The sequence below is a fragment of the Mustelus asterias genome, chromosome 17, assembly GCF_964213995.1.
Source record: "Mustelus asterias chromosome 17, sMusAst1.hap1.1, whole genome shotgun sequence".
In the NCBI taxonomy this organism is placed as follows: Eukaryota; Metazoa; Chordata; class Chondrichthyes; order Carcharhiniformes; family Triakidae; genus Mustelus; species Mustelus asterias.
In genome coordinates, this window is record NC_135817.1 from 79722795 (window position 1) to 79749193 (window position 26399).

The 26399-nt window shown below is 44.1% G+C and overlaps 1 protein-coding gene across 2 annotated transcripts in view; it reads right to left on the minus strand.

The window, feature by feature from the left end:
- The window catches only part of jam2a (junctional adhesion molecule 2a), a 71490-nt gene that overhangs the window by 27556 nt on the left and 17535 nt on the right, over nucleotides 1-26399 (minus strand). For both annotated transcript variants that reach the window (XM_078233038.1, XM_078233039.1), the window contains exon 2: nucleotides 248-313. In XM_078233038.1, coding sequence (XP_078089164.1) covers nucleotides 248-313 — 66 coding nt within the window. The remainder of the gene's footprint in view (nucleotides 1-247; nucleotides 314-26399) is intronic.

Genomic DNA, 26399 nt, shown 5'->3' on the forward strand with positions numbered 1-26399 from the left:
CTGCACTGTAGGGATTCTTTGCTTTAGGACAGGATTGTCCTGCCGCACTCACCCCAAGCTCAGAAAATCCCGCCCGAGGTCAACGGACATTTGCCCGGTCCGGCCCTGCACGCTACAATTCCCGTGGTGGGCGGGACGGCAAAACTCTGGTCTTAAGATTGGGAATTTCGAAGCTTAGGGCCTCGGCAGCTGGAAGCTGGAAGTTGGGGACATGCGAGAGGCAGCACAAATAAAAGTTAACGCTTACTTTCAAATTCCTTCACTTCAACATTACGACTTGAGGATGTGACTGTGACTCCGTGGCTTTGATAAACTGAAAGCAGATAAAAAGAAGTGATTCAGTCAAGTTGCATTGAGTATTACAAGCTGTAACCTTAGTGTGTATTAGTCCAAAGGCGGACTCATTCCCATTTCCAATTAAACCTTTCACCCAGTGATTCCAACACACGGTTCCATCTCCAGTACATTTCAAAAAGACATACAATGTTTACGTCCTCTATCTGTTTCCCATTCTATAGAGGCCAAGTCATTCTCGATTTGTACACAAAATCAACAACTTACATTTATTTATATTAGCAGGTTTGATATAGGGAAAAATCCCAAGATGCTTCACGGGAAAGTAATCATGTGAAAAACTGAGCCACATAGGGAGACATTAATATAGGAGGTGCCTGAGCAAAGCACTATATTTTAAGGAGTAGTGTAAAGGAGAAAAGAGGACTGGTGAGATGAAGAGGTTTGAGGAGGGAATTCCAGAGCTTAAAGCCTAGATGTCTCAGGACATGGCCATGAACAGTGGTATAAAGTTTCTCACTTGGCACCCAAGCCATTCTTCACATGCAAGCCTGAACTGTGAGTGGGCAGACTAATTTATACCATTGACATTCCAACTGTCTGCCATCCCATCCTCAGCCAATATCCAACACTCACCTGATGAAGGTGCGGCGCTCCGAAAGCTCGTGCTACCAAATAAACCTGTTGGACTTTAACCTGCTGTTGTGAGACTTCTTACTGTGCCCACCCCAGTCCAACACCGGCAACTCCACATCATAACATCCATATTAACTGCAGGGGTCAGAGAGTGGCGATCCGGAGCAGTGACCCGGACTTATTCCAGCTCCCCTCCCTATCAGCTAATCTTGTGAAGATGCCGTATTCCAACCATTATCTTGCAATTGTGTCTCTGTCTATATACGCTGTGTTTATGAACTCACCTCTCCACTCACCCGATGAAGGAGCAGCGCTCCGAAAACTTGTGATTCCAAATAAACCTGTTGGATTTTAACCTGGTGCTGTGAGACTTCTTCCTGTGCATACCAGCTAATCTGCAGACACCAAAGCCAATTGCAATGAACCTATCAGCAGCTCATTTCAGCATCTGTCTCCACCCCTCTTACTGCTAGCCATGCCTTGCTCCCTTCCCTCTCCTTCTTCTACTGTCGTCTCTGTATGGGTCATATTATAAAATTATTCATACACAGCCTTCATATTACAAGAAGGATGTAGAAGCAGCAGAGAAAGTGCAAAAATGATTGTCAAGGATGATATCAGAATTGTAAGGTTTAAATGATCAGAGAAAACTGGGGATTCTTTTCTCCAAAAAGGCAAAGCTAAGAGGTGACCCAATGACGGTCTTTACAATTAAGAAGGGATTTGAAAGGGAAGACAGAAAAACATAAAATTCATGACGTGTTAAAGCAAGGCTGGAGGATTTGCCTAGCTGAAGCCAGAAAAAAGATTCCCCAGGAAAAAAATCTCATGGTGGAAGATTGTACTGGAAAGGAGAAGAACGGAAGTAAACCCTTGGCTGCTACAAAATACTCTGGATTAGTTTCAGGAGATTAAGAAACGGAGTTATGTAACAAAATTGGAGCTTTTGGTTGTCATGAAAAGTAGAAAGTGGCAGACTCTTTTTGGTAGCTTAAAGTATAAGTTATGGTTAATAGTTAGGAAGTTTGTCTTTGTAATTGATGCAGTAAAAGTTATGTTACCATGTGCTGAAATCTTGATGTGTCATTTTTCAGCTAATAACCAGATGTTCCAATTTCCTTAACCAGGTTTCCCCCCCACACTGTGGTTCAACCCATATCCAGCACATCTGCCCTCACTCCTTCCCCTCCCTCCCAGAACCATGATAAGGTCCTCCTTGTCCTCACTTTTCACCCCACCAGCCTCCACATTCAAAGGATCATCCTTTGCCATTTCCACTAACTCTCACATGAACTGTCTACACTTCCCGCTGCCTCAGAAAAGCAGCCAGTGTAATTAAGGACCCCACGCACCCCGGACATTCTCTCTTCCACCTTCTTCCAGCAGGAAAAAGATACAAAAGTCTGAGGTCACGTACCAACCGACTCAAGAACAGCTTCTTCCCTGCTGCTGTCAGACTTTTGAATGCATTAAGTTGATCTTTCTTCACACCCTAGCTATGACTGTAATACTACATTCTGCACCCTCCCCTTTCCTTCTCTACGAACAGTATGCTTTGTCTGTATAGCGTGCAAGAAACAATACTTTTCACTGTATGTTAATACATGTGACAATAATAAATCAAATCAAATTAAAATGATGCCACCATGAAACACATCTTTCTCTCACCACCTACCCCCAGCCCCGACCCCCTGTCAATATTCCACAGGGACTTCTCTCTCCCTGATCCATTCCTCCATCACCCCCAGCTCCTTATCCCCTTCCCATGCCACCTCCCTTTGCAATTGCAGAAGGTGTAACACCTGCCTCTTTACCTCCACTCTCCTCACCGTTTAAGATCCCAAACACTCCTTTCAGGTGAACCAACATTTCACTTGCACCTCTTTCAATCTGCTTGACTGTATTCACTGCTCCCAATGTGGTCTCTGCCACACTGGAGAGAGACTAAACTCAGGCTGGGTGACCCAGCTTTGAGAAACACTTTCCTTCAGCCCACAAAGATGACCCCAACCTTCCTGCTGCTGCCATTTTAACTCTGCACCTTGCTCTCATGCCCACATGTCCATCCTTGGCCTGCTGCAATGTTCCAGTGATGCCCAATACAAACTGGGGGAGCAGCATCTCATCTTCCGATTAAGGTACGTTACAGCCCTCCGGACTCAACACGGAGTTCAACAACTTTAGAGGCAGCCCATGGCACAGTTACACGCCACTACAGAGAACATCAGAAAGGCAATCCTACTAGTACTAACCCCATCGCTAGTATTTTTGCTTGGACTCGAGGCCTTGAACACCGTAGAAGGCTGGATGGCAAACAAGACCTCATCATGTTTGCTCAGATACTGTGTCGAAACAATTGAGAGTGGTGTCATGACTAAGGATTTGGCTGGTTGTATCCACGGCCTCAGTCATGTACGATTGAATGAGCACGCGGTGAACACTACTGATTTCCTGGATGCCACAAAGAACGACTTGGATAAAGACCTGGGCAAGAATTAGATGGTTTTCATTTTACCTCATTTTTGTGACCTTTCCCCTCCACCTTGACCCTTTTTTAAAAATCCCAAACTTTTTTTTTGGCCAAAGGCAAACTCCAACCCTCCCCCTCCCCTCCTGGGCCACTGTCACTTGTCCCAATGTTTTGAGCACAGACCTTTATTCTTCCACAAACACATTCTGCTGTCTTACCTTCATGTCACTATCAGCAACTTTTATAGTCCCTCTCCTGCCATTAACACTTCCTCTGTCTCATGCCCTACACATCTTTGTTGCAATCTCACCTCCCCCACCTATCACTGACCTGCTGTTCCAGCTGCTCCACCCCCTCTTATGCAGCATATAATCCATCACATTTCTCCTTCTCTTTAGCTCTGAAAAGTCATGGAGACTTGGAATGTTAACGCTGTTTCTCTCTCCACAGAGGCTACCAGACCTGCTGAGTTTTTTTCCAGCATATTCTGTTTTTATTTCAGATTTCCAGCATTGGCTGTAATTTGCTTCAATATTATTGTTCCAATTTCTCATGAAACAGCTATTGGTTGTTTTAGAGATCATAACTACAGTACTAAGGGTGTGTTAGGCTCTAGGAGGTGCCCTCTTTTTTTGATTTGCTATATTGTCACATATATTAGTATGCACTGAAAGGTATTATTTCTCACGTGCTAAACAGACAAAGCATACTATTCATAGAGAAGGAAAGGAAAGATTGGAGAACGTAGTGTTACAGTTATAGCTAGGGTTTAGAGAATGATAAACTGAGTACGAACAAAGAACAAAGAACAGTACAGCACAGGAAACAGGCCCTTCGGCCCTCCAAGCCTGTGCCGCTCCTTGGTCCAACTAGACCAATCGTTTGTATCCCTCCATTCCCAGGCTGCTCATGTGACTATCCAGGTAAGTCTTAAACGATGTCAGCGTGCCTGCCTCCACCACCCTACTTGGCAGCGCATTCCAGGCCCCCACCACCCTCTGTGTAAAAAACGTCCCTCTGATGCCTGAGTTATACTTCGCCCCTCTCAGCTTGAGCCCGTGACCCCTCGTGATCGTCACCTCCGACCTGGGAAAAAGCTTCCCACTGTTCACCCTATCTATACCCTTCATAACCTTGTATACCTCTATTATTTCACTGGCTGTCTTGTCTGGAGACAATACACATCTTTTTAGCCTGTCTTGATGCTCTCTCCACTCATGTTGTTTTGTTTCTTAAAGACTTGATTAGTTGTAAGTATTCGCATTCCAACCATTATTCATGTAAATTGAGTTTGTGTCTTTATATGCTCTGTTTGTGAACAGAATTCCCACTCACCTGAAGAAGGGGCTTGGAGCTCCGAAAGCTTGTGTGGCTTTTGCTACCAAATAAACCTGTTGGACTTTAACCTGGTGTTGTTAAACTTCTTACTGTGAGACATTAAACCAAGGCCCATCTGCCCACTCAGGTGGACATAAGTGATCGCAAGATGCTATTTCAAAGAAGACACAGTGGATTTTCCCAATTGTCCTAGCCAATATTGACCCCTCAACCAACATCATGAAAAGGAAATGGATGATCTGGTTATTGTCATGGTTGCTGTCGGTGGGATCATGCTGCGTGCAAATTGGCTGCCATGTTCCCGACAGTGCAGCATTAATTATCTTTCAGGAAGTATTTCAGTACATCCTGAAGTTGTGAAACATGCAACCTTTATTTTACTTTATTTCTACAGCAGCCCTGGCAATTCTCTCCTGTCTGGAGGTCGGCCTAGCTCGAGGCTATGGTTGCTAAGCAACACACACTTCAGGAGTCATTTTGTTTTCATGCCGGCCATCGCACAAAATGAAGAGTCAGGTCTCCAGTAAGTTGTGGAGGCTGCGGACCAATTCAAAACTGAGATTGACAGAATTTTGTTAAGTAAGGGTGTTCAGGGATATCAGAGAATCCCTACAGTGCAGAAGGAGGCCATTTGGCCCATTGGGACTGTACCGACCACAATCCCACCCAGACTCTATTCCCATAATCCCACACATTTAACCCGCCATCCCTCTGACTCTAGGGTCAATTCAGCATGACTAGTCAACCTAACCTGAACATCTTTGGACTGTGGGAGGAAACCGGAGCATCCGGAGGAAACCACACAGACACGGGGAGAATGTGCAAACTCCACACAGATACCCAAGGCCGGAATTGAACCCGGGACCCTGGTGCTGTGAGGCAGCAGTGCTAACCACTCTGCCACTGTGCTGTTAATGGAACCAGGACAAGTGAAAGACATTAATATATTGATCAGCAATAATCTAGTAGGTGATTAATGGCCTGCCAATCCTCCTCCAACGCCGGCATCTCTACATCATGACAACCATCTACTCCTCCTCCTACTTTGCTATTTATCTTTTGGACATCTTGCACATCAGTCTGTAATTTCCTCGGAGTGTTAATCAGTGGTGGATTGCCACTCCGCTGCGACTTACCTTCACTCCACAGTCCTTGTCTCGCTAGGCCTTCCTGACGCAGGCCGGGTGAGACTGAAACAGCGACGCAGCTCAGAGGTAACAGCAGCAGGTGTAAGAGGAGCACAGCGAAGGAGGATACGCCCCCTTTTCCTGCCACTAGCTGCTGCAAAGCAAGTGAATTTAAAGGGAGCATTGAAAGGGAGAAGGTAAGTTTCAAAGTTAATGGGATGTGGCAGTGGGAGTTCAGACATCGGAGGAGGAGGGTGGGGGTGTTGTGGGGGTCGGGTATGAGGGTTGTCCCGTGTGGGGCTCGGTCTGGGTCTTGAAAATAGTTACTCTGAAGTTGGAAGTGCTTTGTTTCCTGCTAACTCTTTCAGAGTAACTATGAGGCTGAAGCATCCGAAGTTCATAGAATCCCACAGTACAGAAGGAGGCTATCTGGCATTGAATTTGCATCGATCCTACAACAGAGCCTCCCAACCAGGCCCAAACCCCGCCCTAGCATTGTAACCCCATGCATTTACCCCACTAATCCCTCTAACCTGCATATCTTGGGACACTAAGGGGCAATTTAGCACGGTCAACCCACCTAACCTGCACATCTTTGGAGTGTGGGAGGAAACCAGAGCACCCTGAGGAAACCCCACACAGACTCGGAGAGAATGTGCAAACTCCACACAGACAGTGACCCAAGGCTGGAATTCAACCTGGGTCCCTGGCGCTGTGAGGCAGCAGCGCTAACCACTTTGCCACCGTGCCACCTCTGGTGTTAGTGATTTAAAAATCGCTTTATTGCATGGTTCCCAGCCCAGCGCAATTATCGAGGGGAAGTTAGCCCTTCTGGACAATTGCCAGGTTAAACCTTACGCAGGAACTCCCAAGAGGGATTCCCCAGCTCATCAGTGGGGTACCCTCCAAATATGATGCTGGGGAGCCAGGAACTTATGGCCCATCATTAACTACAGTCCATTTTCATCCACAGTTGCCGACAGAATTTGATATGCTTAACTCAGACATGACTTAAAAAGGATATCACAGTTGAATGATCAGACTGATTCAGAATAGATCAACGAAAGGGAAGTATTGCTTTACAAATCTGCCAGAATTTTTGGGGATATAACTAGTAGAGTTGATGAGCGGGAGCCAGTGGATGTGGTTCATTTGGGTTTTCACAAGGTTTTCGACAAGGTCCCACATAAGAGGTTAGAGTGTAAAATTAAAGTACCATGGGATTGGGGGTATTATATTGAGATGGAAAGAAAACTGGTTGATGGACAGGAAACAAAGAGTAGGGATAAATGGGTCTTTTTCCAAGTGGCAGGCAGTGACTAGTGAGATACCGCAGGAATTGGTGTTGGGACCCCAACTATTCACAATGTTATATTAATGATTTAGATGATGGAACTAAATATAATATCTCCAAATTTACAGATGACAGACACAAAACTGGGTGGGAGGATGAGCTGTGAGGAGGATGCGCTGTGAGGAGGATGCAGAGATGCTTCAGTGTGATTTGGACAAGTTGAGTGAGTGGGTAAATGTATGGCAGATGCGGTATAATATGGATAAATGTGAGGTTATCCATTTTGGTGGCAAAAACAGGAAGGCAGATTATCTGAATGGCTATAGATTGAGAGAGAGTAATGTGCAACGAGGTCTGGGTGTCCTCATACACCAGATGCTGAACGTAAACATGCAGGTTCAGCAGGCGGTGAAGGCGGCAAATGTTATATTGGCCTTCATAGCGAGAGGATTTGAGTACAGGAGCAGGGATGTCTTGCTACATTTATACAGGGCCTTGGTGAGATTACACCTGGAATAGTGTGTGCAGTTTTGGTCTTCTTATTCAAGGAATATTCTTGTTCTTGCTATCGAGAGAGTGCACCAAAGATTTACCAGACTGATCCCTGGGATGGTGGGACTGACATAAGAAGAGAGACTGAGTCAGTTAGGATTATAGTCACTGGAGTTTAGAAGAATGAGAAGCTATGTAATTCTAACTGGACTAGACAGGATAGATGCAGGAAGGATGTTCCCCATGGTGGGGGAGTCCAAAACCAGGGGTCAGAGTCTGAGGATACAGGGTAGACCATTTAGGACAGAGGAGAAATTTCTTCACCCAGAGAGCGCTGAGCCTGTGGAATTTTCTACCACTGAGAGCAGTTAAGGTCAAAATATCGTATGTTTTCAAGAAGGAGTCAGTAATACTCTTGGGGCTAAAGGGATAAAAGGATATTGGGGAAAAGTGGGGACAGGTCGCTGAGTTGGATAATCAGCCATGATCACAATGAATGGTAGAGCAGGCTTGAGGGGTCGAATGGCCAACTCCAGCTTTGATTTTCTATGATCTCTGGAATAAGTTTTAAACCTGGCCCTCTGTGATAATTGTCACGCTTATAGAACATGCCCAATTTTCACATCATTTACTCAACTCCAGATGTTCTTATACCTTGCCACAGTTGCGAGCACAATTCTCAAGGGGAATATCTTGATTGGATCTCATCATAGCCTCAGGCTGATCTTAACTACTCAATATAAAAAGTTTTTTCTTATGTCGCTATTACTTTTTTTGCTGATCAGCTCTGTCTGTCCTCCGATTCTCAACTCTTCTGCCAATGGGAATAGTTTCTCCCTATCTATTCTGTCCAGGCCCCTAATGACTTTGAATCCCTCTATCAAATCTCCCTCAACTTCTCCAATCTATTCACATGGCAGAAGTTCCTCATCGTTTGATTTGATTTGGTTTATTATAGTCACATGTATTAGTATACGGTGAAATGTATTGTTTCTTGCGCACTATACAGACAAAGCATACTGTACATAGAGAAGGAAAGAAGAGGGTGCAGAATGTAGTGTTACAGTCATAACTAGGGTGTAGAGAAAGCTCAACTTAGTGCGAGGTAGGTTCATTCAAAAGTCTGATGGTAGCAGGGAAGAAGCTGTTCTTGAGTCCGTTGGTACATGACCTCAGACTTTTGTATCTTTTTCCCGAAGGAAGAAAGTGGAAGAGAGAATGTCCGGGGTGCGTGAAGTCCTTGATTATGTTGGCTGCTTTTCCGAGGCAGTGGGAAGTGTAGACAGAGTCAATGGATGGGAGGCTGGTTTGAATGATGGACTGGGCTTCATTCAGTAGTAGTTTCTAGTGGTCTTAGATAGAGCAGGAGTCAAACCAAGCTGTGATACAATCAGTGTTACAGTCATAGCTAGGGTGTAGAGAAAGACCAACTTAATGTGAGGTAGGTCCATTCAAAAGTCTCTTGGCAGCAGGGAAGAACCATTAAATGGTTCACAGGAACCATTCTCGCAAATCTTTTCTGCACCTTCTTTGATGCCTTTATATCCTTGTGATGCCCAGAAATGGACACAATGCTACAGTTGAAGCATTAATGTATCTTCACCTTCATCTATGCTTCCTGCCTCTAGTTAAGAAGACAACCTGCAGGACTATAATGTTCCTCACGTGGAGGAAGGCATCCTGAAGAGTTTCACATCGGAACAGGAGCAGACTATTCAACTTCTCGAGCCTGCTTCACAGTTCAGTTTAAATTGTGGCTCATCTGTACCTTATCTCCATTTATCTGCCTTTGATTTAGTGAGATGCAATTAGGCAGGCAGTTCCATAAGCTTACTCTTCAGATTCACAAAAATGAACTTAGTGTCAGCATCAGTGTTAGCTCCCAAACAAACTTACCTTGTCCTTTGCTGCAGAGTTTTTGGAATGGTTTAATGCCAAGGAATGAGGAATTAATGATGTGTGTAATTTGACAAGTGAGGATAGATCTGCATTCTTGTGTTTTGCTTTACTGCTTCTGGGGAGCTAAGAGAAACTTGACAGCAATATTCCATTGGGAATTTAAGGGCTGCATTTCCCTTTTGTATGAAGATGATGCATTCCTCAGTGAAACAAAATCACTATCTATGGATCTGAGAATTGCTCCAATCCAAAATGGTTGCTGAAAATAAGTGACTTATATTCTTCAAGGCTTGTTAAAGGCCAATGCCAATACTGGAGTTGGAAATGGGTGTGGGGTGGCGAGGTGAGGTGGGGGTAGTGCGCAAACAACGGTGAGCAAGGAACTCCAGATAGTTATATAAAATAATACAAGATTTCAGAGCGTGAGTGCAGCACTCAAATACCAGAGTTTGGCTTCATTGGTGGCCTTTAAGCAAGGTTGTGGATTCAAGCACCTATCCAAAGATTGAAACAGAAAATCTAGGCTGACTGAGGGTGCGCTGCATAGTCGGAGGTGCTTTCTTTCTCTTTGAATCATTCAACTGAGGCTCCATTTGCTTTCTGGGGTGGACATAAAATATCTAATGGCACTATTTCAAAAGAGCAGGACAGCTCTCCCCAGTGTCCTGGCTAATATATATCCCTAAACCAATATCACCAAAACAGAATATCACATTGCTGTTTGTGGGAACTCATTCTGCATAAATTGATTGCTGCATTGCAACTCACTAAGGCTCCTTAGACAGCACTTTCCAAACCATAATGACTACCATCTAGAAAGACAAGAGCAGCAGATACCTGGGAACACCACCACATGGAAGCTTTTTTCCAAGTCACTCACCAATCCTGACGTGGAAATATATTGCCGTTCCTTCACTGTCGCTGGGTCAAAATCCTGCAATTCTCTCCCTAAAGGCACTGTGGATGTACTTACATCTCAGGGACTGCAGCAGTTCAAGAAAGCAGACTACCACCACCTTCTGAAGGCCAACTAGGGATGGGCAATAAATGCCAACCTAGCCACCAATGCCCACTTCCCATAAATGAGTGAAAAAAACAATAGTGACTAGGCTGTAAAACCATTTTATTGGCAGTAAAGTGCTTTGAACTAACTGGAGATTGTGAAAGGTGCTATAAAATACAAATTTCTCCCCTCCTGTTACAGGGTAGTTTCCTGTTTCATGGCATGATTGAGGTTTGATTGACTTAGTCCATAGGCAGTAACTGTTAGCCATTTGCATAATGTAACAGATAGTCGATAAAAGTTAAGTCACCAGTGACTAAGAGGGGAAAAATAGAGTATGAGAGTAAACGTCCAAGTAACATAAAAGCGGACTGTAAAAGCTTTTCTAAGTATGTAAAAACAAAAGATTAGTGAAGGCAAATGCAGGTCCGAAATGGGAGAATTTATAATGGAGGAAATGGCAGAGCAATTAAACAATGGCTTTAGTTCTGTTTTCACGGAAGAAAACACAAGTAACTTCCCAGAAATGCTTGGGAAGCAAGGGTCTAGTGAGGAGGAGGAATTGAAGGAAATTAGCATTACTAAAAACATAGTGCTGGTGAAATAAATGGGACTGAAAGATAATAAACTCCCAGGGTACTGAGGGAGGTGGCCATGGAAATAGTGGATGCGTTGGTTGTCATCTTCCAGAATTCTGTAGATTCTGGGACAGCCCCGGCAGATCGGAGAGAGTGGCAAATGTAATCCCACTATTTAAAAAGGAGGGAGGGAGAAAACAGGGACCAGCTAACCTCACATCAGTAGTAGGGGAAATGCTAGCGTCTATTATAAAGGACGTGATAACAGGATACTGAGAAAATATCAACAGGATTAGGCTAAATCAACATGGGGTTTACGAAAGGGAAATCATATTTGACAAATCTCCTGGAGTGTTTTGAGCACATAACCAGTAGAAGAGCTAAGGAACAGATGGTGAATTTGGATTTTCAGAAAGCTTTTGAGAAAGTCCCACAAAAGAGGATAGTGTGCAAAATTAAAGCACGTGGGATTGGGGGTGATATACTGGCCATGGATTGAGAATTAGTTAGCAGACAGAAAAAAGAGAGTAGGAATAAATGGATCTTTTTCAGAGTGAAAGGTGGTTACTAGTGGGTGCCAGAGGGATTATTGCTTGGGGTCCCAGCTAAAATTTAAAAATAATAATTTACGTGATGTGGGCATCACCGGCTGGGCAGCATCTGGTGCTCATCCTTCAATACCCTACGTTTCAGAGAGCATTTGAGAGTGAATCACATTGTTGTGGATCTGGCGTCACATGTAGGCCAGAATAGGTAAGGATGGCAGATTCTCTTCTCTAAATCGACAATGGTTTCATGTTCATCATTAGACTTTTAAGTCTAGATTTTTGTTGACTTCAAATTTCACCATCTGCTGTGGGATTTGAACGCCAGATCCCCAGACCTTGCCTCTCTGTATGACTAGTCCAGTGACAATACCGCTGTGCCACCTCCGCCTCAATAAATTCACAATACGTATCAAGATCTGGAGGAAGGAATCAAATGTAATGTTTCCAAGTCTGGAACTGTAAGCGGTGGAGGAGGAAATAAAGAGGCTTCAAGGTGTTTTTGACAAGTTGAGTGAGTGGGCAAATACATGTCGGGTGCAGTACAATGCAGATAAGTGTGAAATTATGGACTTCGTTAGGAAAAACAGAATGGGTGATTATGATATAATTGGTGATAGATTGAGAAATGTTAATGTACAAAGGGTCCTGGGTGCCTTTCTACACCAGTCATTAAAAGCAAGCATGCAGGCACAGCAAGCAGTTACAAAGGTAAATGGTATGTTGGCCTTCACTGTACCGGAGCAAGGACATCTTATTTCAGCTGTACAGGGCCTTGGTGAGACCACACTTGAGAATTTTGTGTGCACTTTTGGTCTCCTTACAGCAGAAAGTATATACTTGTCATAGAGGGAATTCAATGACAAAGAACAAAGAAACTTACAGCACATGAACCGGCCCTTCGACCCTCCAAGTCTGCATTGACCATGCTGCCCGTGTGAACTAAAACCTCCTACCCTTCCGGGACCATATCCCATTATTCCCATCCTATTCATGTATTTGTCAAGACGCCCCTTAAAAGTCACTATTGTATCTGCTCCCACTACCTCCCCTCACAGCAAGTTCCAGGCAGCCACCACCCTCTGTGTAAAAGACTTGCCTCGTGCATCTCCTTTAAACCTTGCCCCTCGCACCTTAAACCTATGCCTCTAGTAATTGACTCTTCCACCCTTGGAAAAAGCTTCTGACTTTGTCTCATCCACTCTGTCCATGCCCCTCAATCTTGTAGACTTCTATCACGTCGGTTCACCTGACTGAATCCTGAGAGGGGACGAATTGTCGTATGACGAGAGATTGGGTCAACTAGGCCTTTATCCACTGGAGTTTAGAAAAATGAGGGGAGATCTCATTGAAACACAAATTCTTGACCGGGCTGGACAGACTGGATGCAGGGATGTTTCCACTGGCTTGGGGAGCATAGAACAAAGGGTCAGAGTCTCAGGATACAGGGTAGGCCATTGAGAACTGAGATGAAGTAAAATTTCTTCATTCAGAGGGTGTTGAACCTGTGGAAATCTCTACCAGATACGGCTGCGGAGACCAAATCATTGAATGTATTTAAGAAAGAAATAGATTTCTAAACACTAAAGACATCAAGGGGCAAGGAGAGAGAGCGGGAATATGACTTTGAGAGAAATGATCAGCCATGATCATGTTGAAAGTAAAGTAAAAGTTTATTTATTAGTTACAAGTAAGGCTTACATTAACACTGCAATGAAGTCACTGTGAAATTCCCCTCGTCGCCACACTCGGCGCCTGTTCGGTTCAATGCATCTAACCAGCACATCTTTCAGACTGTGGGAGGAAACCGGAGCACCTGGAGGAAACCCACGCAGACACGGGGAGAACGTGCAAACTCCACACAGTCAGTGACCCAAGCTGGGAATCGAACCCGGGTCCCTGGCGCTGTGAGGCAGCAATGCTAATCACTGTGCCACCCTGCCATCCACAGCAGGTGAAGCAGGCTGGATGGGCCAAATGGCCTACTCCTGCTCCTACTTTCTATGTTTCTACATTTCTATATCATAGGATCCCTTGCAGGAGACAGCCACTTTGCAGTTCACTGCTCCATTAAGGAGGTAATTGAAGAAGCATAGATGCCTCATACAGTGATGGCTGTCTCAATACAAGGCGCGTCAATGACCATTGTGTAACTGTTGACGTGCCGAATAATAACCCCGTGGCAATGAACAGAAATAGCCATCCCTTTCATAAACGGTCAAGTGGTGTGCGACTCCCACCAGAAAATGGAAGCTCCATAAGTTTTGTTTTCCCAGAACTGCAGATGAATATTTCACTCACTGGCACGCGGACATGACTATTGGAACAAGCAATTTGAAGGGCTGTCAGTGAGACTGGCTGAACAATTCACTTCAATTGTGTCTCCTCTGTCCAATGTCTGTACATGAGCACTGAACAGCTATGGACAGAGTGCCAGCCCGTTGCTTCAAGCCTCAGATCAGGCAAGAGCTTTGGCACAGACCCTGGAGGAAGTTAACTAGCAACCCTACCTTCCCCCTTTCCCTGAGTGGGGTGAGTGGTTAACAAAAGGCTGGGGGAAAAGAATCTGCCGTAAAAGTGAAATCTGAAAATTGGATCCTTCAAAAAGAACGGAAGACATAATCAATTCTGACAAGTACTGCTGAACTTGCAGAAGACACCATTTTTATTTGTTCTGAGCACCCGTTTGATGTTTTCACCTTTAGCTCGAGTGGAAGGATTTTCAATTTGGTGTTCAATTAACATTTTACAATTGCACCATTCAACACCATTCTTCCTCCAACTCCCCATCACCCAAGGTCATCAGATACTTAAAAAGGGGAAAATGTATTCCATACTCAATTGTCATAAAACCATTTCAGAAAAAGGCTCCGGTTGGTAGTGGTTTAAGAAACGACCACTATTTTCAGCAAAGACATTATATTGCTAATGTTTCAGCAGTTTCGTGTGGATCATTGACATCTTAAGTTCTGAAATAAAAAAATGTACTCCCCAATTTTCTAAAATGGAGGTCAGCAGTTGCCAACAAAACAAAGGCAGATGGGATAGGAGGCAAAGTACTGCATGGAATCAGGATTGGCTATTAGGCAGAAAACAGAGAGTAGGAATAAACGGGTCATTTTCACATTGGCAGGCTGTGGCCAGTGGGGTACTGCAAGGATCAGTACTTGTGCCCCAGCTATTCACAATAGATCAATGATTTGGATGTGGGGACCAAATGTAATATTTCCAAGTTTGTGGATGATACAAAGGTTGTTGTGAGGAAAATGTAAAGTGGCTACAGGAGGATTGGAACAGACTTATGAGCGGGCAAGAACATGGCAAATGGAATATAATGTGGAAAATTGTGAGATATTCCACTTTGGTTGAAAGAGCAAATGTGCAGAGTTTTCCCTAAATGGCAAGAAATCAGAAAGTGTAGATGTACAAAGAGACTTGGATGTCCTTGTCCAGAAGCCACTTCAGGCAAACATTCAGGTGCAGCAAGCAATCAGGAAGGCTAATGATATGTTGGCCTTTATTGCAAGAGGATTTGAGTACATGAGTAGCAAAGTTTTGTTTCAAATGTATAGAACCTTGGTTAACCTGCACCTGGAGTACTGTGTACAGTTTTGGTCCTCTTACCTCAGAAAGGATATTATTGCCATAGAGGGAGTGCAACAAAGAGTCACCAGGCTTATTCCGGGGATGGTGCGATGGTCTTCTGAAAACAAAATGGGCAAACTGGGCCTGTATTCCCTAGAGTTTTGAAGAATGAAAGGTGATCTCATTGACACCTACAAACAACGTGAAGGAACAGACAGGGTAGATGTAGATAAAAAGGTTCCCTTTTTGAGAAATCTAGAACCAAGGGGCACTATTTCAAAACAAGGGGGATGCCATTAGGACCGAGATGAGGAGAAATTTCTTTATCCAGTGGATTGTGAATCTTTGGAATTCTCTACCCTAGAGTGCTCTGGAAGCTCAGTCATTGAGGTAGCCATTGATAGATTTCTGATTAACAATAATGTAAAAGGGTTATTGGGATAGTGTGTGGAAAAGGCATTGAAGTATCCAATCAGCCATGCTTGTATTGAATGTTGGAGCAGGTTCGACGGGCTGAATTTTCCTATCATCGTTCTACAGAAGCCAGTAGACCCCTGATACGGATCATTCTCCAGATCTTAGTTCAGATGGTGGATGTCAGAGTTGGCTGGTTCAACACATCTGATAACCTTCTGATTCAAAGGCAAGAGTGCTTTGAGTTCAACTTTTACTCACTTCTGCACAAAACCTAAGCTGCACATGGGGCAGTACTGAGGGGCTACATACAGTGCAATACTGAGGGGGTGCACACGGGGCAGCACTGTAGAGGTGCGCACTACTGCAAGTGCCAACTTTCAGATGAGACATTTCCTACAACCACACTTCAGATAAACTTCAGTGGCTTTAAAGCTCCGAGATATTCTGGGTTTGTGAAAGATGTTTCACAAATGCAAATTCCGATTTTCCTTCTTTATTTTGGGTGAACATTGATCATGTGTGTTGGCCCCTTATCTGACTGCACAAAGCAGAGTAAATGAGCCCTGACCCTGTCTCGTCATGCCAGTGTTTTCACTTCCCACAGGGCTCACTGTACAACAACCAGCAGACCCATCTGGATCACTAATATCCTTTAGGGAAGGAAATCTGCCATCCTTTCCTGGTCTGGCCTACACGTGACTCCAGAGCCACAGCAATGTGGTTGACTCTTAACTGCCCTCCATGGGCAACTAGGGATAGGCAATAAATGCTGGCTAGCCACCAATGCCCATATCCCACAAATGAATTTAAAAAAAAGACAGAACTCTACAGGAAACCTTCCCAGTCCAACACAGCAGAATTAAACTGTACTGCCATAGCTGGGATCTGCTGCTTAGCTGAAGAATGCAGAATGGATTATTTTTCTGCAAACTTCATTGTTTAATGTTTGATGAGTAGTTTCTTTCTTTAATCAGGTGGTGTTTTATGGTTGAGTAATGAAAAACCCCCCCGCTCAACTCTGACAGATATGATGTTGATTCCTTACTTAATCTTGTTCTGGTGCAAAGGCATAAATTGCTATGAATCACTCGATTAAATCATCAATTTGACTCGAAGCTTTTGTATCATAGAATCATAGGGTGTTACAACACGGCGAAGGCCACGTGCGAGTGCCTTCTCTCTGCAAGAACAACTCACCAAGTCCCACTCTCGGCCTTGCTTTTTTGCTGCAGCCTTAAAATTTATTTCCTCCCCCTCAATAATTGTCCAATTCTTTTTTGAATGTCCTGATTGAACCTGTTTCCACCACACACTCGGAGTGCATTCCAGATCCTAACCACTCTCTTTTATTATTAGTGTCACAAGTAGGCCTATATTAACACTGCAATGAAGTTACTGTGAAAATTCACTAGTTGCCGCACTCCGGTGTCTGTTCGACTTTAAAACACTTAGGGATATCCTGAAAATACAAGTTCTTTTTCAATTCTGAAATACAAATCAATAATCTACATAGTAAAAATAGATATAACCTTAATATAGCTTCTTATGGGCCATCACTCTCACATTTTTTCAGTCGATGGAACTCTTTTTTAGTTTATTTATTAGTGTCACAAGTAGGCTTGCATTAACATTGCAATGAAGTTACTGTGAAAATCCCCTAGTCGCGGCACCTGTTCGGGTACACTGAGGAAGAATTTAGCAAGGCCAATTCACCTAACCAGCACGTCTTTCAGACTGTGGGGGGAAAGCTGAGCACCTGGAAGAAACCCACGCACACACGGGGAGAACGTGCAGACTTCACACAGACAATGACCCAAGCCAGGATTTGAACCCTGGCGCTGTGCGGCAGCAGTGCTAACCACCGTGCCACCATGCCACTCACTGCATAAACTGACTTTTCCTCATGTTGCCACTGTTTCTTTTGCCCTTCAATCAACGCCCTCTGGTTCTCAACCCTTCGGCTAGCAGGAACAATTTCTCCCGACCTGATCAGTCCAGAACCTTCATGATTTTGAACACCTTTAATCAAATCTCCTCTTAATTTTCTCTTCTTAAAGGAGGACAGCCCCAGTTTCTCCAGTCAATCCTGATAACTGAAGTCCCTCATTTGCCGAACCATTGTCAGGCAACTTTTCAAGCACCCTCTCTGAAGTCTTCATATCCTCCCTAAAGTGTGGTGCCCATAATTGGACACCATTCTCAAGTGGAGGCCAAATGAGTCATTCAGAAAAATAACACAGATACACCACATGGGTAGCAACCAACCTCAAGTTCGGGAACAGCATTACATTTGAAAAGAATAATCATTTGTAGTGCAGAACTTGGGTAGTGCTAAAAAAGGGATATGCAATCAAAGTTTCTTGTCTTGTACTCATCAGGGTAGCTTGCAAGAAATTACCAACAATAAAGGGGAACAATGAGAAGAGAGAGCTGATTGGTTGGCAAGTAGACTCTGATGATGGAGAACGCAGCATGGAAGAGTTAACTGCCCACCTTTGTTCAAATTCAAACCAGGCAGGTTGACTCTGATTGGTCAAGGCATTGCTCTCACTTCCCATGCAGTATAAACTGTAGTTCCCCACTACTGTTGTTAATTTCGTGCGAGCTGTCCTGATGAGTGCTGGACCAAAAGCTTTGATAGAATGTCTTTTTTTTCAGCAGTAGGAATGAAATTGAGATGTATCGATGCTCGGCTTTACTTATGAACATACGAGCAGCGAGACAGGGAAAGGTACTCTGCTCCATCCAGTCTGTTCCACGCAAGTGTGATTCCCTGTGCATTACAATAGAACATTGAAACAGGAGTAAACCATGTGCCCCCCATTGAGGTTTTCAATGAGATCACTGCTGATCTTAAGGCCCAACACTTTCCATATAGACTTTCCCCACCTCACCCAAAAGTCATGTGATCTCTGGGGTGAGAAATAAAGGCCAAAGCATTCTGGAAATCTCTTCTCTGTTTTTTCCTTCCTCTCCCAGCAGCTTAACTGGCAAATAAACCACTTGGAGGTAAATCAAGGATAGTTACCACTCTAAGTGTTATTCAGTGGAAAGTGAGAGTATGTGTGGCTGTTGCGTAAGGAAAAGTTCATGCTTAGTTCTGATGAGGAAAGATGGATGCCTTTATCCAGCATTCCTCCTGACCTCAGGGCATCCCAAGTCTCTTACAGCTCATGAAAAAGTGCATTCACTGTCATAATGTAGGCAACACAGCAGCCAATTTGTGCATAGCAAGCTCCCACAAACAGCAATATTATAGTGATCAGATAATCTTTTTTTCTGATGTTGTCTGAGGGATAAATATTGGACAGGGGCACCACAGAAAACTTCACTGCTCTTCTTCAAAATGGGATCGGTTAGGTCCACTCGAGAGGACAGAAGGAGCTCTGGTTTATTTATTATATCACAAGTAAACTTAACACTGCAATGAAGTTACCGTGAAAATCCCCTAGTGGCCACACTCCGGCAGTGCCTATTCGGGAGGGAGAATGTAGCATGGCCAAAGCACCTAACCAGCCACATCTTTTGGACTGAGAGAGGAAACCGGAGCACCCGGAGGAAACCCAGCATCTCGACTACAAGACTGCATTTCCGACAGTTCAGCACTCCCTTAGTTCTGCACTAGATCGCCAGCATGGATTACTGGCTTAAATCTCTGGATTACAGCTGAAAGCTTGTAACTCAGAGGCGAAAGTGTTACCAACTGAGCCATGGCTGATGGGTGTTTATACATTCGAGTGGGGAGAAGGGAAAAAAAATAAGTCAGGAAAGGTGGAAAGGAAACAACACGTAGAGGAAAGGGATGTATAATATAGAAAATCCTCCTCTTCCCCCACCCACCAGTCAATGGAAAGTAAATCAAAGATAACAATATAAAACTCCTTATAAAGAACAGCTCAATTTAATCTGCTTCTTTGGCTGCCATTCAAATAAATATTCCTGACAGTCAATAACTTATCATGTTGATGGACTCCAGTGTTGTATACTCTTTGTCTGGCTCACTCTCCCTAACTTGTGCCTTTCCGAATGCAGTGTGGCAAGCTCCTTCCATCATTAAAAGTGTTACACCAAGCTGTCGTGAGATCACTGTGTTTGGTCTGCGCTGATTCAACATGTCCCACATGCGCAGTGAGGTCTGAGCCAGGCAAGGGGAACACAGTCAGTCAGTGTGGTTTAAATAGGATTTGAAAAATCATTTGTTACACTGCAGGATAAGAGACAGGTGGAATTAGGGTTGGAGAGAGCCTGGTATTTCACAAAAGATCTATTGCAGTTACTGCAGAATGCCATTTTTAAAGCTTTGAGACTCACAGATAGGCTGAAAGAATGCATAGAAAATAATAAAGTTAGCACCATAGCCTTTAAGACAGTGATCAATAAGTATTTTTTTGTAAGTTTATCAAGGGGATATGGAATAAAGGTGGATAAATGAAGTTTAGTCATAGATCAGCCGTGTTCCAGTTACATGGCGGAACAGGCTCAAGGGGCTGAATGGGTTACTCCTATTGCTAACTTCTTGTGATGAGGGAAAGAGAGCCATTTGGTAACATGAATAAAACCAAAGCTAGAAACCAGCTGACGAGGAAACCTGGTTCCACTTAAACAATTTTGAACTCAGCCACATCAGCAACTAAGGGACTGCGACAAATCGACTGCTGTGTTGGGACAGCAGTTTCAGAGCACTGTCCTCTTACTGTCTTATATACATTCCTTTTCCTCCTTAGGTATAAAGCTATTTTGGTGACATTTCATTAGCTTGAGCATCGTCATTGATCGAGAGTGAACAGAGCTCCTGTAACTGTCCTCCACACTCCTATGGCAGGGCTTTGAAAGCAAGCCTTGGTGTTGTTCTTCAGGCTGCCCATGGCGGCTCTCTTGTTGACGAGTTCTGTAAGTTGGCTGTGTCACCCTGTTCAGAGGGTGATCCTATTCATTAAATCATCGGACAGCGTTTTCTCCACAAAGGGTCTTCCATCCTTGTCTAGGTATTCATTTGCAACGTCATCACCAAGAGTGCCGGGAGTGGCTGGGTTTAATTAACCACTCGAAAGTGCTGAGCAGTCACAGGTAGCAGCATCATTACGGATTCAAGTTTCAGCACTGGACTGGTTTTTAAAAATGTATGTTCACTCTTTGGATGTGGAAGTTTGCTGGCGAATGTGACATTTAGCACCCATCCCTCATCGAGTGGCTTCGGAGTATAGTTAGGAATCACCAATGTTGGGGTGGGGCTGGGGTTACTATAGGCAAGACAAGGTTAAGACTTCAGGTTTCTTTTCCAAAAGGACATTACTGAACCAATTATGTCTTTACTACAACTTTCCTGGACGCTTTTATGATGATGTGGAGATGCCGGCGTTGGACTGGGGTAAACACAGTAAAAAGTTTAACAACACCAGGTTAAAGTCCAACAGGTTTATTTGGTAGCAAAAGCCACACAAGCTTTCAGAGCTCCAAGCCCCTTCTTCAGGTGAGTGGGAATTCTGTTCACAAACAGGGCATATAAAGACAGAGACTCAATTTACATCAATAATGGTTGGAATGCGAATACTTACAGCTAATCAAGTCTTTAAGAAACAAAACAACGTGAGTGGAGAGAGCATCAAGACAGGCTAAAAAGATGTGTATTGTCTCCAGACAAGACAGCCTGTGAAACTCTGCAGGTGGTGTGGAGATGCCGGCGTTGGACTGGGGTAAACACAGTAAGAAGTTTAACAACACCAGGTTAAAGTCCAACAGGTTTATTTGGTAGCAAAAGCCACACAAGCTTTCGGAGCTCTAAGCCCCTTCTTCAGGTGAGTGGGAATTCTGTTCACAAACAGAGCTTATAAAGACACAGACTCAATTTACATGAATAATGGTTGGAATGCGAATACTTACAACTAATCAAGTCTTTAAGAAACAAAACAATGTGAGTGGAGAGAGCATCAAGACAGGCTAAAAAGATGTGTATTGTCTCCAGACAAGACAGCCAGTGAAGCTCTGCAGGTCCACGCAACTGTGGGAGTTACAAATAGTGTGACATGAACCCAATATCCCGGTTGAGGCCGTCCTCGTGTGTGCGGAACTTGGCTATCAGTTTCTGCTCAGCGACTCTGCGCTGTCGTGTGTTGCGAAGGCCGCCTTGGAGAACGCTTACCCGAATATCAGAGGCCGAATGCCCGTGACCGCTGAAGTACTCCCCAACAGGAAGAGAACAGGCTGTTCTCTTCCTGTTGGGGAGCACTTCAGCGGTCACGGGCATTCGGCCTCTGATATTCGGGTAAGCGTTCTCCAAGGCGGCCTTCGCAACACACGACAGCGCAGAGTCGCTGAGCAGAAACTGATAGCCAAGTTCCGCACACACGAGGACGGCCTCAACCGGGATATTGGGTTCATGTCACACTATTTGTAACTCCCACAGTTGCGTGGACCTGCAGAGTTTCACTGGCTGTCTTGTCTGGAGACAATACACATCTTTTTAGCCTGTCTTGATGCTCTCTCCACTCATGTTCTTTTGTTTCTTAAAGACTTGATTAGTTGTAAGTATTCGCATTCCAACCATTATTCATGTAAATTGAGTCTGTGTCTTTATAAGCTCTGTTTGTGAACAGAATTCCCACTCACCTGAAGAAGGGGCTTGGAGCTCCGAAAGCTTGTGTGGCGTTTGCCACCAAATAAACCTGTTGGACTTTAACCTGGTGTTGTTAAACTTCTTACCACTTTTATGATACCAGATTTGCTAAACTCTCAAGTTGCCTGTTGGGATTATGGACTCACCTTCTCTGGATTACTAGACCAGGTCTGTGGTTGGGCAAGTTGCAGCACTTGGGGCTCAACATTGAGTTTGACAGCTTTAGATTGTGACCTTTCCTCTCCATCTTAAACCCCCTTTGTAAAAATATCCTATACATGTAATGCCTCAATGCAAACCCTGCCCCCACTCTCCCTTCCATACTAAGACATCTATCTCTCTCTTAAAGTTGCTATATCTTCTTGCAATCTCTCACAGCTACACTTTAATATCTAACACATTCTCCCTCTCTTCAGTTCTGATGAAGAGCCTAAAAGGCTCTAAACATTAACTTTGCTTTCTCTCTTTACAGCTGCCAGACCTGCTGAGTATTTCCAGTATCCTTTGTTCTGTGGTTCAGTAACACCACCACTATCACATTCCTTCAGGACTCACTCGACTGCAGATATATCAATATAGTTTTCCATCTTATAATCAGAGGTGGTGGTGGTGTGGTGGTGTTGTCACTGGACTAGTAATCCAGAGACCCAGGATAATGGTCTGGTGACTGGGGTTTGAATCCCACCATGGGAGATGGTGTACTTTGAATTCAATAAATATCTGGAATTAAAAGTCTAATGATGGCCATGAAACCATTGTCGATTGTGGTAAAAACCCATCTGGCTCACTAACAAAATTTACCGTCCCTTCATATTGAAGATACCCTCCATTGTGTTGTGTGGCACTACCACCGTGCACAATGGGATAGATTTCAAACAGATCAGTGGAATTGTACTTGACTACGATCTATATCCTCCCAGCATATCCTACCATCAAGCCACGGGATCAACCCTGGTTCAACCAGGAGCAGCACCATGCACATCTAAAAATGAACTTTATCAATATATTAATGGAGATACAATGTATTAATGGATTACAAAAGTAATTTAGACATTTTCTGACAGCAGAAAGCAAAAAGGCAGGGATTCATGGTGGCACTATGATTAGCACTGCTGCCTCACAGCACCAGGGACCCGAATTCGATTCCCAGCTTGGGTCACCATCTGTGCAGAATTTGCATGTTCTTCCCCCTGTCTGTGTGGGTTTCCTCCGGGTGCTCTGGTTTCCTCCCACAGTCCGAAAGACATGCTGGTTAGGTGCATTGGCTAAATTCTCCCTCAGTGTACCCGAACAGGTGCCGGAGTGTGGTGACTAGAGGATTTCCACAGTAACTTCATTGCAGTGTTGATGTAAAACTACTTGTGACACTAATAAATAAACTAAAACTAAAAAATAGTTCCATCGACTGAAAAGATGAGCGAGTGATGTCCTATAAGAGGCTATATTAAGGCTATATCTACTTTTACTACGTAGATTAACGATTTGCATTTCAGAATTGAAAAAGATAAAGAACGTGTATTTTCAGGACCTCAGGATATCCTTACGTGTTTTAAAGTAATGAAATACTATGAAAGTATAGTCACTGTTGTAAGTTGGAAAGGTGGCGGTCAATTTACACGCAGCAAGCTCCAACTAACAGTAACATGATGAAGACCAGAAAAAGTTTTTTGTTAATAAACAGGGCGTCGGGGAGAACTCATCTGCTGCTCTTCAAAATCACGCACCAAGATGTTTTACACTTACAGCCACCTGACAAGGCAGATATGGCCTCAGTTAAATGTCTCATCCAAAAGACGGCACCTCTGACAGTACAGCACTCCCTCAATACTGCACTGAAGTGTCACCCTAGATTTGGTGTCCTCATCTCTGGATTATTAATCCAGTAGCATATCCAAATGTGGCTATGGCAAATGATGACAGGGACAGCGAGAGACTGCAGGACAAACAGATGAACTGACTGGATGAATAGATAGGTGGCAATGCTGTGCAAAAATGGAACACAAAATATTTTGGAATGAAGCACACGCAGGTAAAAGGAATACATTTTAAATAATGGAATTTATTCTATTATTCTGCAGCACGGTGGCACAGTGGTTAGCACTGCTGCCTCACAGCTCCAGGAACCCGGGTTCAATTCCTGGCTTGGGTTACTGTCTGTGCAGAGTTTGCACATTCTTCCCTTATTTATGTGGGTTTCCTCTTGGTGCTCCGGTTTTCTCCCACACTCCAAAGATGTGCAGGTTAGGTGGATTGGCTATGCTAAATTGCCCCTTAGTGTCCCAAGATGTGTAGGTAGATGGATTAGTCATGGGAAACGTGTGGGGTTACAGGGGTAGGGCAGAGGAAAGGGCCTGAATAAGACATTCCAGAGAGTCGGTGCAGCTCATGGGCATTGTGGGGATTTTATGATTCTTTTCTATGATTCTAATTTAAAATATACCCTTGGCACGCTTGCATTCAGATCAGTAAGTGATGTTATAAGTGCTTTATGTTGTGTTTATTTGGATTAAGGATTCACTTGCACTCCTACAGATTGCCTGGGCACACCGTGGCATTGTTTCCTGTCTCTGGAGAGGCTTTTTATGCAGGAGTCCTCCATCAGGGATTTGGTGTGGAGGATGTGACATGCAGCAGTCCCATGCAATAGACTGTTCAGTCGATTCACAGGTTCTTCGGCTCTCTGGAAGAGGCCATGATCCATATTTACAGAGTGTGAGGGGGTTGCAGCCCCTCTTCCATTATCTAAAATGGCTGCTCCTCAATTACTGATTGCACATCAGCCCCACATTCCTGACCTTTGGCCAACCGATGCAGCGGGGCGGGGAGGCAGCAGGCAGACCAGGGGATCTCCTTGTTGGACTGCTCCTGGGCCCAGCTAAGGCAGCCATCAATAAGTCCAGGCAACGAGTCAATTTTTTTTATCCATTCGTGTGACATGGGTGTCGCTGGCTGGCCAGCATTTATTGCCCATCCCTAGTTGCTCGAGGCCAATTGAAAGTCAATTACTTTGCTGTGGCTCTGGAATCACATGTAGGCCAGACCAGGTAAGGACGGCAGATTTCCTTCCCTAAAGGACACTGGTGAACCAGACAGCCTACCTCTTTTCCGTGATATGTCCTCACCTGGGTGCCCCTGGAGAGGGACCACGCATTGTCTACCAGCATGCTGGAGGCTTTCCATGACCATCGGGGCTGCAGGAGTCTATAATCTCCCCCAGGAATGACAATTTAATTTAAGTTATTAACCTTCCTTTGAAGTTTTGGTTTGGTTTTATTCCAGTGGGTTACAATTCCCCTTTCAAATGTGGCACTTAATTATTTATGAGTTCTTTAAAAGAGTAAACTGGAGCAGATTGAAACTGTGATTGTTGGTTGGGAGGTGCATGTTTGTAATGTACATCTCTGTAAATGGATCTTTATAAGTGCCTAAAGATTGCACTCCAATTTCTTTATATTTAAAGAAATGTAGCAAGCAGATAATGCCACATTGAATTCTTGGGTTTGTATCTAGAAACAAGGCAGTATCAATTGTTGTGTAACTTTGAACCCATGTTCAGTACAGGAAGTTCCCTGACCATTTCCAGTGATACTGTGTCAAACACACAGGCCACATCTTATCTAGTTTGTTGCCAATTGAAATAAATGCAAAACACCAGAATGCTGAACTGGTACAAGCCTCACATGGATGGATCAGTTATTCTAAAAGTAGCTTTGAACTGCAGTATGGAATTCTGAATGTCAGGCAGTAAAAGGTACACATCCCACTCCCCGCAGCACCCAGAAGGAAAGTTGGCTTTGCTCCGTGCAAGTCAGCCCCACAGCCTTCATGTGCTGTGGAGGGACTGAATGGGCTAACAGTGGAATTTCCACCCCTCACTGGGGAGGAAGTCCCACCTTCGAAATCTGTTAGAACATAGAACATAGAATAAATACAGCACAAATAGGCCCTTCGGCCCACAAGTTGCGCCGGTCATGTCCCTACCTACCTAGGCTTATATATAGGCTTACCTATAACCCTCAATCCTATTAAGTCCCATATACTCATCCAGAAGTCTCTTAAAAGACCCTATCGAGTTTGCCTCCACCACCACCGACGGCAGCCGATTCCA